General features: G+C 33.1%; 1 protein-coding gene across 1 annotated transcript in view; it reads right to left on the reverse strand.

The window, feature by feature from the left end:
* The window catches only part of LOC148279970 (uncharacterized), a 60819-nt gene extending 46212 nt beyond the window's left edge, over positions 1-14607 (reverse strand). Inside the window, exons 1-3 of the mRNA XM_088229126.1 lie at positions 14545-14607; positions 11427-11551; positions 7494-7574 (exon numbers count right to left, since the gene is read on the reverse strand). Of these exons, the coding sequence (XP_088085252.1) occupies positions 7494-7574; positions 11427-11537 (192 nt within the window). The 5' untranslated portion in view covers positions 11538-11551; positions 14545-14607. The remainder of the gene's footprint in view (positions 1-7493; positions 7575-11426; positions 11552-14544) is intronic.
* Between the last annotated feature and the right edge of the window lie 238 nt (positions 14608-14845).

A 14845-nucleotide genomic window follows, 5' to 3' on the forward strand; every position in this document is an offset into this window, starting at 1 on the left:
CCTTAAATATATCGTTACATTAAAATACTTTAAGAAATCGTTACAAAGGTTATTCCTATGTCCATGTCCGCTCCCCAACTAACTCTAAAGCATATGGTGTCCACAAAAAGCCTACGCCAGGACGCCGAGAACCCGATGCCTTGTAAAGCAGGCGAGCGTAGTTAAGACTCCTCGGGAGGCATCCGCAGTGTGTAGACCAGTCAATCGTATCGCCTCCGCTTGACGACAGCCGTCACCGCTCGCTGCGTCCATTCTCTTATTTCCTCATTTCTTACCAACCGCGCACTCTCAAGATTCTTCTGAGACATCTTTTCTCAAAACTCAGTATTTTTCTGTTTTAGGCCCTAGTTAAATGCCACGATTCGCATCCTTAGAGGTGTCGTGCAGGCGTTATAAAGGCGGCATTTGGTTTTAACTGAGAAAATATGTTACCAAAAGTGCGGCTAGGAATCTCAGGCTCTGCATTCAACAGTACGAAGGTTGTCGGGAAATCGGAAATAACTCAGTAAAGATTATTTACTGTCATAATGAAAAAAAAAAAATCGCGATTATAATTATTGTATAATTGAATTCAACTCTGCGGCCTCCATTGTCCCTTTCACAGAGAGTTTGGAAAATTATATGGAGGAATTATGTCGTATATTGTCACTCTTCTTCATGACCAAATTGCGATGCGGAAGTTCAGCCCTGCGGGACATTGGATATAAAAATTGTTTTCTTCACATTGTTTATCGCAGTTTCTTGAAAATGAACGAAAAAAATCCAAAAAATATTTTAATAAAAACAAACTACTTTAAACGACGTCACTAGTTCATGCGAATCAACCAATGATAAGAGAGTTGTGAAAGTTTCCGGTTTTCGGTAAGTCGACGGACCAATCGGCAGAGCTGACCGAGCGTCACACGCGGAGTAATTTCAGAAATACAAAACTTTAAAAAATCATAGCGCTGATAATACATTATGTAATTTTTTATTTTTTTTGAATTAGCTAATTTTTTTTAATCTTCCTCATTATACGAACTGTAGCACAAACTGCGAAATAATTATAACATTAGGAACCCACCCTCAAAACCAATATTTCATGTCGATTTTGCTAGGAATCCAACCCGGAACATCAATCTTGTTTCAAGAAGCTTAACTTTTAGACATAAGACAATTTATTGTTTTCAATGTTTAAAATATATATTTAAAAACCAAAATGTATTTACAAGTAATTCAAATAGATCAAGTCAAAGAAAGAATCGTGTGTTAGAAATAGCACATTGTAAAACGAGGCTCGCACAGAGACATGCATATTTTATAAGCCCAAAATTTTTTATTATTTTTTCACCGATTCCAAACTTTCAAAATTTTCCTTCTTTTAAAAAACACGCACTGTCCTGGATTCAAACTAAAGATATGAACTCTTTTTTTCTATGATATATTTTGTTGCCCTTTAATAATAAGGAATATTTTTATGTTTTTTTAAAAATATTTTTTATTTCCTTTTTTAATTCCCAGAAAAAAATTATAATCTGTTACAGAATATTTTATTTTCTCTTTCTTATGTTACACAAAAATATTATAACTGTCTATTTATTATAGGAGCAAAAATTCATTAACATTTTCTTGTATACCCCCACGAACAGGCCATGCTTTTGCGGAATTTTTAGTTTATTATTTTTACCATTAATATGTATTTCATTGTTATGTAATTATGCTTTATTTTTGAATACTCTGTTTTACCTCTTATGTCTATAGTAAAAAAAAACAAAAAAATATAAATAAAAAAAATAATAAATAAAAAAAAACATGGTAGGCGGTTGCGCCAACCACTACACTAAGAGGCGGACTATCGCTTAATTTCCTTTTCCGGTATTTTTACCCAAGAGTGGAAAACACTCGTTCAGAATGCTGGTTCTATTTCACACGCAGAACTGTATTCTTGTGCCCAGGAACGAAAAAAATAATTATCTAATTTATTTTATGATTTATAAATAAAATATTTAGGCGTTATACATAGAATTATTCTGAATGTTGTCGGTATGCTGTTAAAACCCTCTAAATGTCAAAATTAAAAAAATAATATGAACGGTTTTTCAGGGCCAGACCGCGAAACTTTAGAGTAACATTCCTCGTGGTAATCCTAAAAAAAATACTTATGAAATTTTTGTAGTCAATTTTTTTTTTTTTTTAATGTAGTAAATCCTTTATTTCTCGGACAAGCAGTCCCTTCACCAACCCCTACTCCTCTCCTACCCAGCCGCTTCACTTCGCGTCTGGTGCGTATCGCTTCGTTGGTCAAATACGGTTTAATCTTATTTGTGGAAGGGATGCTAGTCCAAGAAATTAAAGATTTACGCCACTCTAAAAATTTTTTTTTCATCAATTTTTGAAAAAAAAATATTGAGATTTTTTCTGTCTGGCCCTGAAAAACCGTGTATTAAAAATGCAGTTATATTATTAGGTGTTAATATGAGTTGATTGCGGTTTTTTTTCCTAATATAGTGAACAAGATGAAACAGCAAAAAACCAATTGCAACAAATTAGTCAATAATGGAATCTCCTTCGTTTTTACAACAAATAAGTCAACAATTCAAAGCATCTTCACCGTAAACTGCACATATCGCGAGCAGCTTTGACAGCTTCATTTCCTCGATTGAACGCGAATGAGCGGTCGAAAGTGCTTACTTTCGTCTACTGGGCCATTACATGTTACCTTCTCAGAAATGTTTCCCCCCTCTGTTGCAACAAATTTTACAACTTACTTCCAAGGGAGGAAATCCAGCCCGTCTACAAAAACTTGGACATACTCAAAACAGTGTTGATTAAACAATTTGGTATAAGAAGTGTAAAAATTGGAAAATTGTTTTCAGGCGTTGCCTAGTGGGTGAATTGGTTCAGCCGGGTGAATCTCACCCGCGTGATAAATGTTTCAGTTCTATTGCTTCACAAAAGTCAACAGATGGAAGAGTTGAGGAAATGTGCATATTTAAACATAGGCAGATGGTGATAGTGGTGCACTTAAACCAGCCAACGACAGGCCATGAGTCCTGTTATATATAGTTGGATAATTTATAAAGCACTATTTTTGTGAAAATCACCTCAAGGGCGGTGTACAATTAATAAATATCCCAGTACATCTTGCAGCTACAGAGCGCATGGACGGTTGGGATTCTAGTTCCTCGTTTTCAATTAGGATCAATCAAAAATTATAACAGATAGGAGCTAGATTACAGAATGTCTTGCAGCTACAGAGCGCATATACAGTTAGAAATTTAGCCCCCATTTACACATTTTGAAAATTGACAAATAAATTTAGTGTATTAATGATACTAAAATAATATGAATAATAAAAAGGAGTAAGATTACAACACTTCTTGCAGCTTCTAAGCGCATAGACGATTGGAATTCTAGACCCCATTTACAAAATTTAGGTATTTTAAAGTTGATATATGAAAGCTAGATAACCAATCATCGTGCAGCTACAAAGCGCATGGACGAGTGAAATTCTAGCAAAGTTATGATATCAATAAATTTACAAAAAATAGAGCATAGTAGCATAGAGCATCTTAATGCATAGACTTCCATTTTCTCTTCTCAAAAATGTTTTCCCTCTCTGTTGCAACAAATTCCGATCTTAATAACTCCCCAGGGAGGAAATCCAGCTAATCTGCAAGCATTTGGACAAAATCGAAACATTGTTGGAGCATTCATTTCATTTACCTGATATTTTTTTCGAAATCTTATCTATTGAAACAATTTTGAGGAACTCAAATGGTTTAATGGGTGTTTATTATTTCCAAAATATAAATTAGACTGGAAAAGACTCGTGTCGAGTCAAACATTCAAATCGATTTTTCTCAGTACAGGCAAGAATGCATTTAGGGGATTTTATCAACATTCCGACGCAATATTATATGTACCTAATCTTAAATATTAGACTAAAGAACCATATCAAAATGTTTTAAAATAATTAGAAATTTTCATTTTGTAGATTTCCCTAGCGAGACAATAAGGTGTGCCTTATTTTCAATAGTAAACGTACAATGTATAAATTCAAAATGGCAAACGAAACTATTTCACAAAAGGGAAAAATCACATGATACAAATACCGTTAAAAACACGCGAAGAGGATTTTTAAAAATTGAACAATGTAAATTTTCATTTATAATTTTAAAAATAAAATTGTTAAAAAACATGTCTTTTCAAAATCGCGACATGTTTGGCCTTGACAATTGTGACGTCGAGATTCGCGCCGAGGTTGTCAATTTTTTTAAAGTTCGAGATTAGCAATTAGCGAAAATTGACGAATCTGCTTTTTGTATCCATACTTTTACTTTTATTTGATTTTTATATATCTTGATATTTTTATTATATATTATTTAATTTAGTAGTCAATCTTATTTGGCATATTATTTATTTCTCCTATTTCTTACAGCGTGCAGAGTGAGTTTCTAGAAACCATATCTCAATTTTGTTTTTATATATACAGGGTGTTCATCAAACCCTGTCACATCCGAAACCACGATGATCAGTATGAGCAAGAAGACATATTGGCACGTAAAAATATGTTTTTAAAACGAATAAAATTTAAAAAAATAAAATATCAAAAAAAGCAAATGGTTGCTTACTTCTGCAGGGGAGAAGCGAGGAGAGGGAAGAGGGAATCTGGTACTGCGCCGCGCTCCCCTCACTTCTCCCCTGCAGAAGTAAGCAACCATTTGTTTTTTTAAATAATATTTTTTTGAATATGCTTATATGTCCTCTTGCCCATACTGATCACCGTGGTTTCGGATGTGACAGGGTTTAGAGAACACCCTGATTAGATTGATTGATTTCAATGATACTATTAATTTGTTTCTTTTTTCAATACAACTATTTTGTTGATTTCAATTATATTGTTATTTTTTTTAATTGATTATGTATGAATCTAAATTTGTATAATTTATAATTTACATTTTAATATTTATGTCTGATTATATGTTTAAAATTGTATTCTTTGGAATTTTATTATTCATTACTTATACCTTGTTTTTCTGGATTGTTATTCTATTGCATCACGTGTCATTATATTTGAATCTAATTAATTTTACTATGTATTTTTAATTGTTGATTATTATGGCTTGACACGGGCACAGCCTAAAAAGCCTAATTAGTACATTCATTTAAACGAGTGTAATTTTGAATGAATAAATAAATAAATAAAATTTAAACGGTCACAAGCAAAGTTAAAATTCGTACCGAATCGTGACGTATCAGGGGTGTGGCCGATGCAATGAACCGTTTTTGCTATTTTTTTTTACTCCACAGTATTTCATCCCTTATTGCATATAAAAATAACGTGATTTTTCCCTATTGTTTTTAATCGCCTAAATATTCCAACGAAACTGTAGATTTGATGTCAATAGCTTTTAGAAATTCACATCAGTCTTCCAGGAACAAATATATCAATTTCAAAGTGCCAAATTGGAAAAACTGTATTGATTAAAAATACAAAAAAAATTATAAATGTTCAGCCCTATGTGCCGATTGTATTTAAAACCTGTAGCTGCCCAGTGTAGATTTTACTTTTCAATTTGTGAATAATATTTTTGAATATGTAGAAAAAAAATAGTCTCTTAGTGATTTTTATATATGAAAAACTTAATTTATAGATTATTGCGTATGTGTAAGTTATATGTTACGATTATTTATTTGGTTTCATATTGTAGTGATACCTACGTTTGTTAAATACATCGAATTTAAATATTTCATTAAACATTTCATTTAAAAAATACTTTGTTTTATTTCGTAATTACTTTATAACTTGCGTTTGAAATTCGACAAATGGACTATGCTGCTTAATGTGTTATCGTCAATTTATTGAAATAATTTTAAGTTGCTTAAATTCCACTCGTTCACGCGCTGTGTAGCTGCAAGACGACTAACAATCTAGCTGGTTAGGCCGATTGAAAATGTGTCACAGCGTAAATAAATTCCTATGCCTGTCTCCTTTTCTCTCGCCCACTTGAATCCTGTCCCTTTTGCACCTTTATGGTTCTAATAACTATTGAGTTGATTATTTTGCCACCTGGGGTCAGTGTCCGATTTAACCGCGATTGAAGTGCATCTTCGGTTTGGAGTTTTGCCGCTTAAGCTGCCGCTCGCTCCGCGGTATCGCCGCCTCAGCTAAGCTCGGAGAAAAAAAGAAAATCAACAAAAAAGGTCAGTCCATTCACTCCATTTCCTTGCATCCATTTGCGCTGTGACATTTACAAAATTTAATATACCTCCTGTCGAGAACAAGCTCACGCATCGCCACTAGCTTTAATATTATCGTTATTATTAAAGTTGAATTATATAGAATTCGTGTATCTGGGAAGTATGTTTATAAGAGGGTAACAAAATGAACGACGCACTAAGCACAGTAATTGCTAATAAAAATATGTCAATCAAAGCTAAACTGGCAGTGCACAGCGGAGTTTTAGTCCCAACACTTATGTATGGAAGTGAAACATGGAACTGGCAGAGGAAGGATGAAAACCGAGTCAACGCGGTTGAAATGCGATCTCTTCGACGAATGTGTGGGAAATCAAAGAATCCGACGTTGTTTCTAAAATAGGTTTACTGGTGTGAAGATGTCGATCTCCAAAGTGATAATCTTCAGCTGCCTGGCTGCTCCTCCAGTCAGCAGAACCAGAGGCAGGTTGGTTCCGGAAACCAGGAGGTAAAATAATCTATGCTGACGCTGTCGAAGATAACCATCAGGAACATAAAAAATGATATTCTCTAAAATGGCTGTAATAATGAAGATAGAGGCTAGACTTCTTGCCGTTCATGCGCTCTGTAGCAGTGGCGAGCCGTGATTTATTTTATAGGTAATCTACAAAAAATATTCATTCATTTGTACCTACATAATATGTAAGTAATATAATTATAAATGACTATTTTTTCTGTGGTTCTGTGAAAATCAACTCAAACAATAATTATTATCAAACACACGATATACGTAGCTTAATTCTATACTATTTTGATACAATACTTGTGCAAAAATTATTTAAAAATATCACAATGGCATTCAGAAGATATTTCCATTATGATTTAAATTTTAACACTGAGCACTGTCCGATTCCTTTTAAAAGCCAATGAATGACCGCACAAAACCAGTCCGCGCATCTTACGTCATTAGTATTTAAAATAGTTCTCATTTATATTTTAAATAGGTTTCTGTGATAAAAAATGGTCACTTCAAAGCGATTGTTAATTCCAATAAATTCCAATTCAAGCAAAAAATGCTCGCTTGAACATGATTTTTATATGCCTTTTGACAATTACAAAGACGGTATGCTTAACTTCCGTCTGTGTCATCATTTTTGAGGGCTCATGGATTAATTTGTCAATGCTGTATATGTTTAATGAAGTTGAATTTTGCATCAAATATAATACCAAATCAGTCATTTCGGTAACTCGCTATAAATTTGTAGTAGTTGCGACTTATAAACGGGCAAATAAAATTAAATATGGTAACTCACAGCGTAATGCTTCATCATTCCTGCAGGCGAGAAGCCGCTAACCCTGTGCCCGTCATAATTTGACAAATATCGGCCAGACGTCTGAAAAAAATGGTAAAATATTTCATAGTCGGGTTAAAAATTTTGTAAAAAAAATATCATGGTTTATCTCTGCGTTCTTATTTATTTATATATGCGCCCAATGGGCATTTTTAAGAACATATGTGTACATAGAAAATTATTATAAAAGAAAGTAGAAAGACACAATGGTATATAGTAGACTCGGTGGGAGTGGAAGCGGGAGAGAGGTGTTTATAATTGAATTTGATTCAGTGATCGTTTGAAAGAAGACAACTTGTTATCAAAGGAATCAAGACTGTTATGTTTATTGGCAGACCTGAGAATTCTGGGCATAGTCATCGGTATGAAAAAGTAAGTTTTGTCAGAGGTTTCTAGTTGGGATATTTAATTTTATTGATCAAAGAGTGAGTTGAGAATTTTAAATAGGACTGGGAGGTCGGATTTATTTCGACGGTCTTGAAGAGAAGATATATTCAAGGTAGTTTCTAACTCATTATACGTATATTGGTCTTCGGATAAGCCCAGCCTCCGGGCTATCTTTCTTAAAAACCGATGTTGAACTGATTCAACATTCTACGTCATAATATGGAGACCAGATAACGGAGGAATACTCTAGGTGCGGGCGAACTAGGGAACAGAAGAGAGCTTTAAGGGTATTGATATTTTTGAAGTCAGTTGTGCTTCTGTTAATAAGATTGATTGATAACATGTTCAATATGAAATATATTATTATTCTCAAAGGACCCTCTGACTACCCGTCCACAATTCTTATTTCTTCTACATCTCATAAAGGGTCCATGCGGCTCCACTGTGGAATCGTCTCCAATCCACTATCTTCTACAGAATCTCTGTTTAAATCACGCCTGAAGAAACATCTCCTTTCTCTTCTTTGATTTTTCCTTTTAGACTAGTATTGATATCAATTAATTTATACACATTTTATTAGCTGACTAAAAGAAATTACCATTTTTTAATTTTCTATTTTTATCTTTAAATAGTACAAACATAATAAATGGATGTCCTAATATTAACTTACTTCTAATTATTATAAAAACATATACTAATTATTAACATTTCTTAACAATATACGTACACTTAAAAAGAAAACTTCTATAAAACTAACACGAATAAAATTACTTTTTAAAACTTATCTGCGTAACACATGTTTTTTTAATTGACATTTAAATGAAATAATATTTTTTTGCTCTCTTATTTCTAATGGTATTTCCTGATTATTGACAATAAGCCCGCCAAAAGAAAAATTAAACAAACAAGCAACAATGTTTTGAAAATGTCCAAATATTTGTAGACATACTGGTTTTCCTTGTAGGGGGTCATTTAGATAGAATTTTTTGCAACAGAGGAAAAAAATGAGAAGGGGATATGGGATTTACAGGAAAAGTGGATGTGTAAACATGGACATAATGGTGAATGTTACACAGTGTGTAAAGTGACCACTTAAACCAGCCAATGACAGGTCATAAGCCCTGTAAATGGCTAGACTTCCATGTCCCCTTCTCAAAAAAGTGTTTTTTTTCTGCTGCAAAATTTCAGTTCTAAATAGCTCCCCAGGGAGGAAATTCAGGCTGTCTACAAACATTAGGACACACTCAAAACATTGTTATTTAAACTTACTGGTATAAGAAGTATAAAACTTGAAAAATTGTTTTCAGGCGTTGCCTAGTAGGCGAATCGGTTCAGCCGGATGAATCTCACCCGCATGACAAAAGTTTCAGCTCTTTTACTTCACAAAAGTCAAAAGAAGAGTTGTGGAAATGTGGATGTTTAAACATACGTAGAATGGTGAATGTATGCTAAACACTGTGTGTGTGTAAAGTGGCCAGTTAAACTAGCTAATGACAGACCCTGTAAATGCCTAGACTTCCAGATTCTCTTCTCAAAATGTCTGTTGCAACAAATTTAGATCGAAATAAAAAGCTTTTAAAATCCATTATGGGGATAGTTGCCACATATTCTGTATAACATGTCAATGAGCGTTGTATCGAGTTAAATGTTGCTGTGTCTTAGTAAAACGTTTTTTTCGTCCTAAAAGTAGAACACGCAACATACCCAAAGGAACACGTTTGTTTAACGTTTAAAAGTGACACAAAAACCATAGATAAATATGGAGTTGTTAGTGTTGTCACTTTTTTATTAGCTTTGTAATGAAATGGTCGAAGGTTTATCAAGAATACCAATTTGACAAAGCAATCGAGATGACCACTCGAATATTGTCGGGTGGGCGACTAATTTAGAAAGGACTCTAGGGGGGTTAATTCCAGTTTTGTGTCTACGAAAATTTGGACAACCTCAAAATATTGGTGTTATAACAGAATATCCTCTGATTTTACTAACGTCCGTACAATCAAAACTCTTTATTGCTCAACTGTTCGCCCTCTTCTAGAATATGCCTCCGTGGTCTGGTCTCCATTCTATGTCAATCGCATAAATCACATTGAATCAGTCCAACATCGCTTGCTTCGAAAAATAGCGTGGATGCTCGGACTAGAGAGAGATAATTATTTTTATGCTGAAATAGAGTCAATGTTAAATATTTCTAGTCTACAAAAACGTAGAACTAATATTGACTCCATATATATGTTCGGCATACAAATGGTATAATCGATGTTCTATCATTACTGGGACAAGTAAAATTCAATATTCCGACTCGTAGATTGAGAAACAGCGTTAAACAGCGCAATGTCCGTTAATAAATAAATAAATATAAATGAACAGCCGGAAAGATCAGAATATACATGTATATACGAGTAATAATATATAAACTTATTTTTGAAATACAAGAAAATATATTAAAAATTAAAATATTTACACATAAGCTACTATTCATATTTAAACTTTTGATCGAGTAGCCACTCTTTTATTTTGATCTTGCATGTGAGTTAAATTTTATTTCTTTCGGCAATAAATTAAAAATTGTAGGTACTAAATATTTGAAAGTTCTATTTCCATACTTATTACATACTTTTGGTACTACCAAGCCACCATTGGACGTGAAGCGTGTATTATGGTTATGTTTGAGAGGAAACTTGAATGTATTACTATTAAATTGTTCCAAAATGATGCAAAGCCACAGTAGTCCTCGAACAGGCAGAGTTTTGATTGCTTTGTACAGGAGATCATTATTACATCTTTGTTCGTAAATCTCTGCTGGTACAATTCTTTTAACTATAGAGTACTGTAGACTCTGGATAATTTTTATATAAGTTTTAGTCGAATGTCCCCACGATTTTATACCATATCTTATTATTGATAATAATTTAACTAAAGATAAATAATAATAATTTTTAGAGTTATTTTAGGCAAAATAAAAGATAACTTATAAAAGGTACTCACAATCGATCACAAAGTTCAAATATATGACGATCCCGTTTAAAATTATGATCTATAAAAATACCTAAATACTTACATCCTCCACAAATTCTTTGAGTTCACAATTACATGTGTTAGAGATACCATCATGCAAGCAATTTGTGCAATGAGCAATAATATTAGGCAAAACATATTTTTTGGCATGAGGAGATTTTATGTACAAGCATTTAGTATTTTTTGCATTTATAATGAGACCATAGTCATGAGCCCAATTTAACAATTTATTGAAATCACTTTGCAATATCTCTTGTGATTCTAGTGGGTTTTATTAGAAGTAACAAGTGCGGTGTCATCTGCAAAAATAAATATCCTTACTTCTTTGAAAACGTTACAAATCATTGATACATAAATTATGTACAATTTAGGACGCAAAATAGGCCTCCTAGTGATAATAATGATTTAATTATTTACAGCCCTCGCATTTTTCATAATTCCTCTAGCGGCCAAATTCCGAACTAAATATCGTGTAGCAAAGTTTCAAACCTGAATTTCCTTGACGGATACGATTTTCCAGGCGTTATTGGACGCCGCGGGACCCCTCAGCAGAGACGCGCCGCCCTTCAAAGCCACGACACTTAGCAAGCGCAGAGACATCTTGCGACCGATTTCTGAAACATTTCATTGAAATCATTTTTATTTTAGAAACGAATCGAAAAGGGCTTAGAATTAAAGACAGCCTAAGTTAGAAAAACATTTTTGAGAAGGGAAAATGGAAGTCTAGGCATTTACAGGGCTTATGACCTGTCATTGGCAGGTTTAAGTGGCCCACTGTGTAACATTCATCATTCTGTCCATGTTTAAAAAATCCGCATTTTCTCAACTCTTCCATCAATCCCTTCCAGTTCATCTTCACTTCTCAAAAATCTGTTGCAATAAATTTAAATATGGATGACTCCCTAGGGAGGAAATCCAGCCAGTCTGCAAGCATTTGGACATAATCAAACATTGTTGAATTAACTACCCAAAAAGAAAAAGTATAACAATTGGAAATTTGTTTTCAGGCGTTGCCTAGTAGGTGATTTGGTTCAGCCGGATGAATATCACCCACGTGATAAAGGTTTCAGCTTTTTTACTTCACAAAAGTCAATAAATGTTCATTATTGTTGATTGTGATACGCTTAGATGTTTTTAAGCACTTCGATAGTCATTTGTGATTGAGCTACAGGAGATGTGGGCGTTTATTGATTTTTCGATAACCCACTTAGCCTATTAAAGTCATCCATAAAGATGACATTTCATCTAATTAATTGTTTTGTATGGCCTGGCGCCGCAGTTCTCCGATCAATAATTTCTGCCAACACACTGAACCGTATTTACGAGCAAAAAAAAATGTCCGAAGCTGAAGTTGAAAGTCACAAAATAACTTTAAATATTTTTATTTTATTTTATTTTTATTTCAATAGATTTACGCCGAAGTCCATTTTAAACATTAACATTTATTATAGTCCTTAAAATATAGCATGATTAGACTGACAGCTGTCAAACTAATGTCATTAGCGATGGGAAATTACTGATCATTTATCAAATCGATTTTATCGGTTTTTTCATGCAATCATGAAACTCCGTTTCCGAAAATTGATATAAAAACGCAAAACAAGCCTATTATAGTGTGTTTAACACAATTATTCACCAAAAATAAGACATTTATACTTTTTTTATGAACAACATCAAATAAATTATTTTTTCATTCGATCAATTTGTCCCATCTTTAACGTTTTTGCAAAATAATGTAACACTGTAAGAACGTCGTTAATAATTATGTTTATTTTAGTTTTTTTTAGTTTTAAAGCTGATTTTATATATCTATGTTGATTTATGTGTCAGCATTGTATAAAAATAAATTAACACGCCAGATACGAATGATTTTTTGTTTGTCAATATAAATAACTCCTTAGACGTTACTACAAAGTTATGTCGTCACTTTTTCTGACAAATGTGATTCTAATCAAGCTATATTTTAAGGACTACAGTACACCAGCTGACCCGTCTGACGTTGTCCTGCCCGAACGTTGGTTTACCCTGCTATTAGCTTGGAAAAATACTTTTCATTAAAAAGTAGGTACCCAGGTACTTGTTTATGATTGAATTCCAAAACTAAAATTTATTAATATTCAAGTATTGAATTTAAGTAGGTACCTAGGTACTTGTTTATGATTGAGTTCCTAAACATAAAATAATTCATTTTCAATTAAATAATTATTTTTGCAATGGTCAAATTCAGCTCTTCTCACTAACAGGGGTGCACTTTATTTATGAATGCGATTTTCAAAAATGTATTGAATGTCAGTTAATTTTATTTTAGTTTTACCAAAAATCCAATGAAAAGAAATTATAAGGAATGTAAGGAAAGAATCAGAAAAAGCAAATGTTTTTTCTAAACATTCAAAAACAAACTTTTTTAAAGACAAAAAAACAACATCCTTCCATTTTTTTATATGCATTCTCGTCGATGAAAAAGAGACTTATAATTCTAACTTTTTTTTTTACAGATTCGATTGAAAAATTTAAATATCCACGAACACGCGCAGCGCAAAGATCTACATTTCACTGAAAACCGCACGTTAGTCGGTCAAGCCGTTTAGTAAGAGTTCAGTGACATCACACGTACAGAAGAATTATATATACAAAGATAGACATGCCCTGTAGAGTAAAATCTGTATTTAAAGGCTAAAAGGCTGGAAGTCATATTTTTTGCAAAATTAAGTTACGAATGTCATTTTGTTAATATATTCAGATTATATTAATGATAAAAACATCGGAGTCCTCCGGTATACCACAAATGAAATAGCTTGTTCTAAAAGTGTTTATAACTTGTCGTGTACTGGTTTGAGTGACCACTTTACACATTGTGTAACATTTACCGCACGCAACTCTGGGAATAAAATCAAGTGAAGATCGATTGAGATCCCGGGTTCGATTCTAGGCCAGGTCGTTATAAAATATTGCTTAAAAATGTGGTTTTACATTGTAATATTTCACTTTTTCCTTTTCTGGCACCTGAAGCGTAATACTGATCACATTCATACAACAGATGATCATGATTACAACAGGAAGAAAAAACATTTTTAAGGAGAAACTATGAACGTATAGGCATTTACAGGGGGCGAATTACCTGTCATTGGCTGGTTCAAATGACCACTTTACACACTTTTTAACATTCAAGGTTCTGTACATGTTTAAACACTCACATTTTCTCAATTCTCAATGTTACAAAGTGTGCAAAGGGGCCGCTTAAATCAGCCAATGAAAGGTCATAAAATAACATTTTAATCTTAATAGTTATCACTGGAGTTCCAGTGAGTGAAATCCAGCCTGTCTATAAACATTTTTACATACTCAAAACATTGTCGATCGTTGCCTAGTTGGTGAAATAATTCAGACAGATAAATCTCGCCTACATCTATAAAGGTTTCAGCTCTTTTACTTTACAAAAGTCCACACATGGAAGAATTGAACAAATACGCATGTTCTAACGTGGAAGAAAGGTGAAAGTTGCACAGCGTATAGAGCGATCACTCTACAAAAGCTCTGTAAATGCCTTGGCTTCCAGATCGCACGAATCAAATCAAAATAGATTTTAAAATATATTATTTTTACTTACATAATATTCGGGTTAAAACGCGAACTGTTTTTGGACGCAACTCCTACAAAAAAATTATCTCGTATCTTATCTCAAAATAGATACAGAATATTGATTGTAAATCTACAGGGTAATGCTGAATTAAGTTTCTGATATTGTATATATTTATTTATTCTTTATACAGCCTAAGTCAATTACGACAGGTATATGAAGAAGCGTAAACACAACAAAGACAAACAAGGGCAAAAAAATAATGCTATACAATATATTTAAAAACACGATCAACATATGAGACTTCTATCTAACTCATGCCAATCCATCT

Source organism: Micrasema longulum, unplaced genomic scaffold, assembly GCF_059751315.1.
Source record: "Micrasema longulum isolate JH-2025_06_02 unplaced genomic scaffold, ASM5975131v1 h1tg000637l, whole genome shotgun sequence".
NCBI lineage: Eukaryota > Metazoa > Arthropoda > Insecta > Trichoptera > Brachycentridae > Micrasema > Micrasema longulum.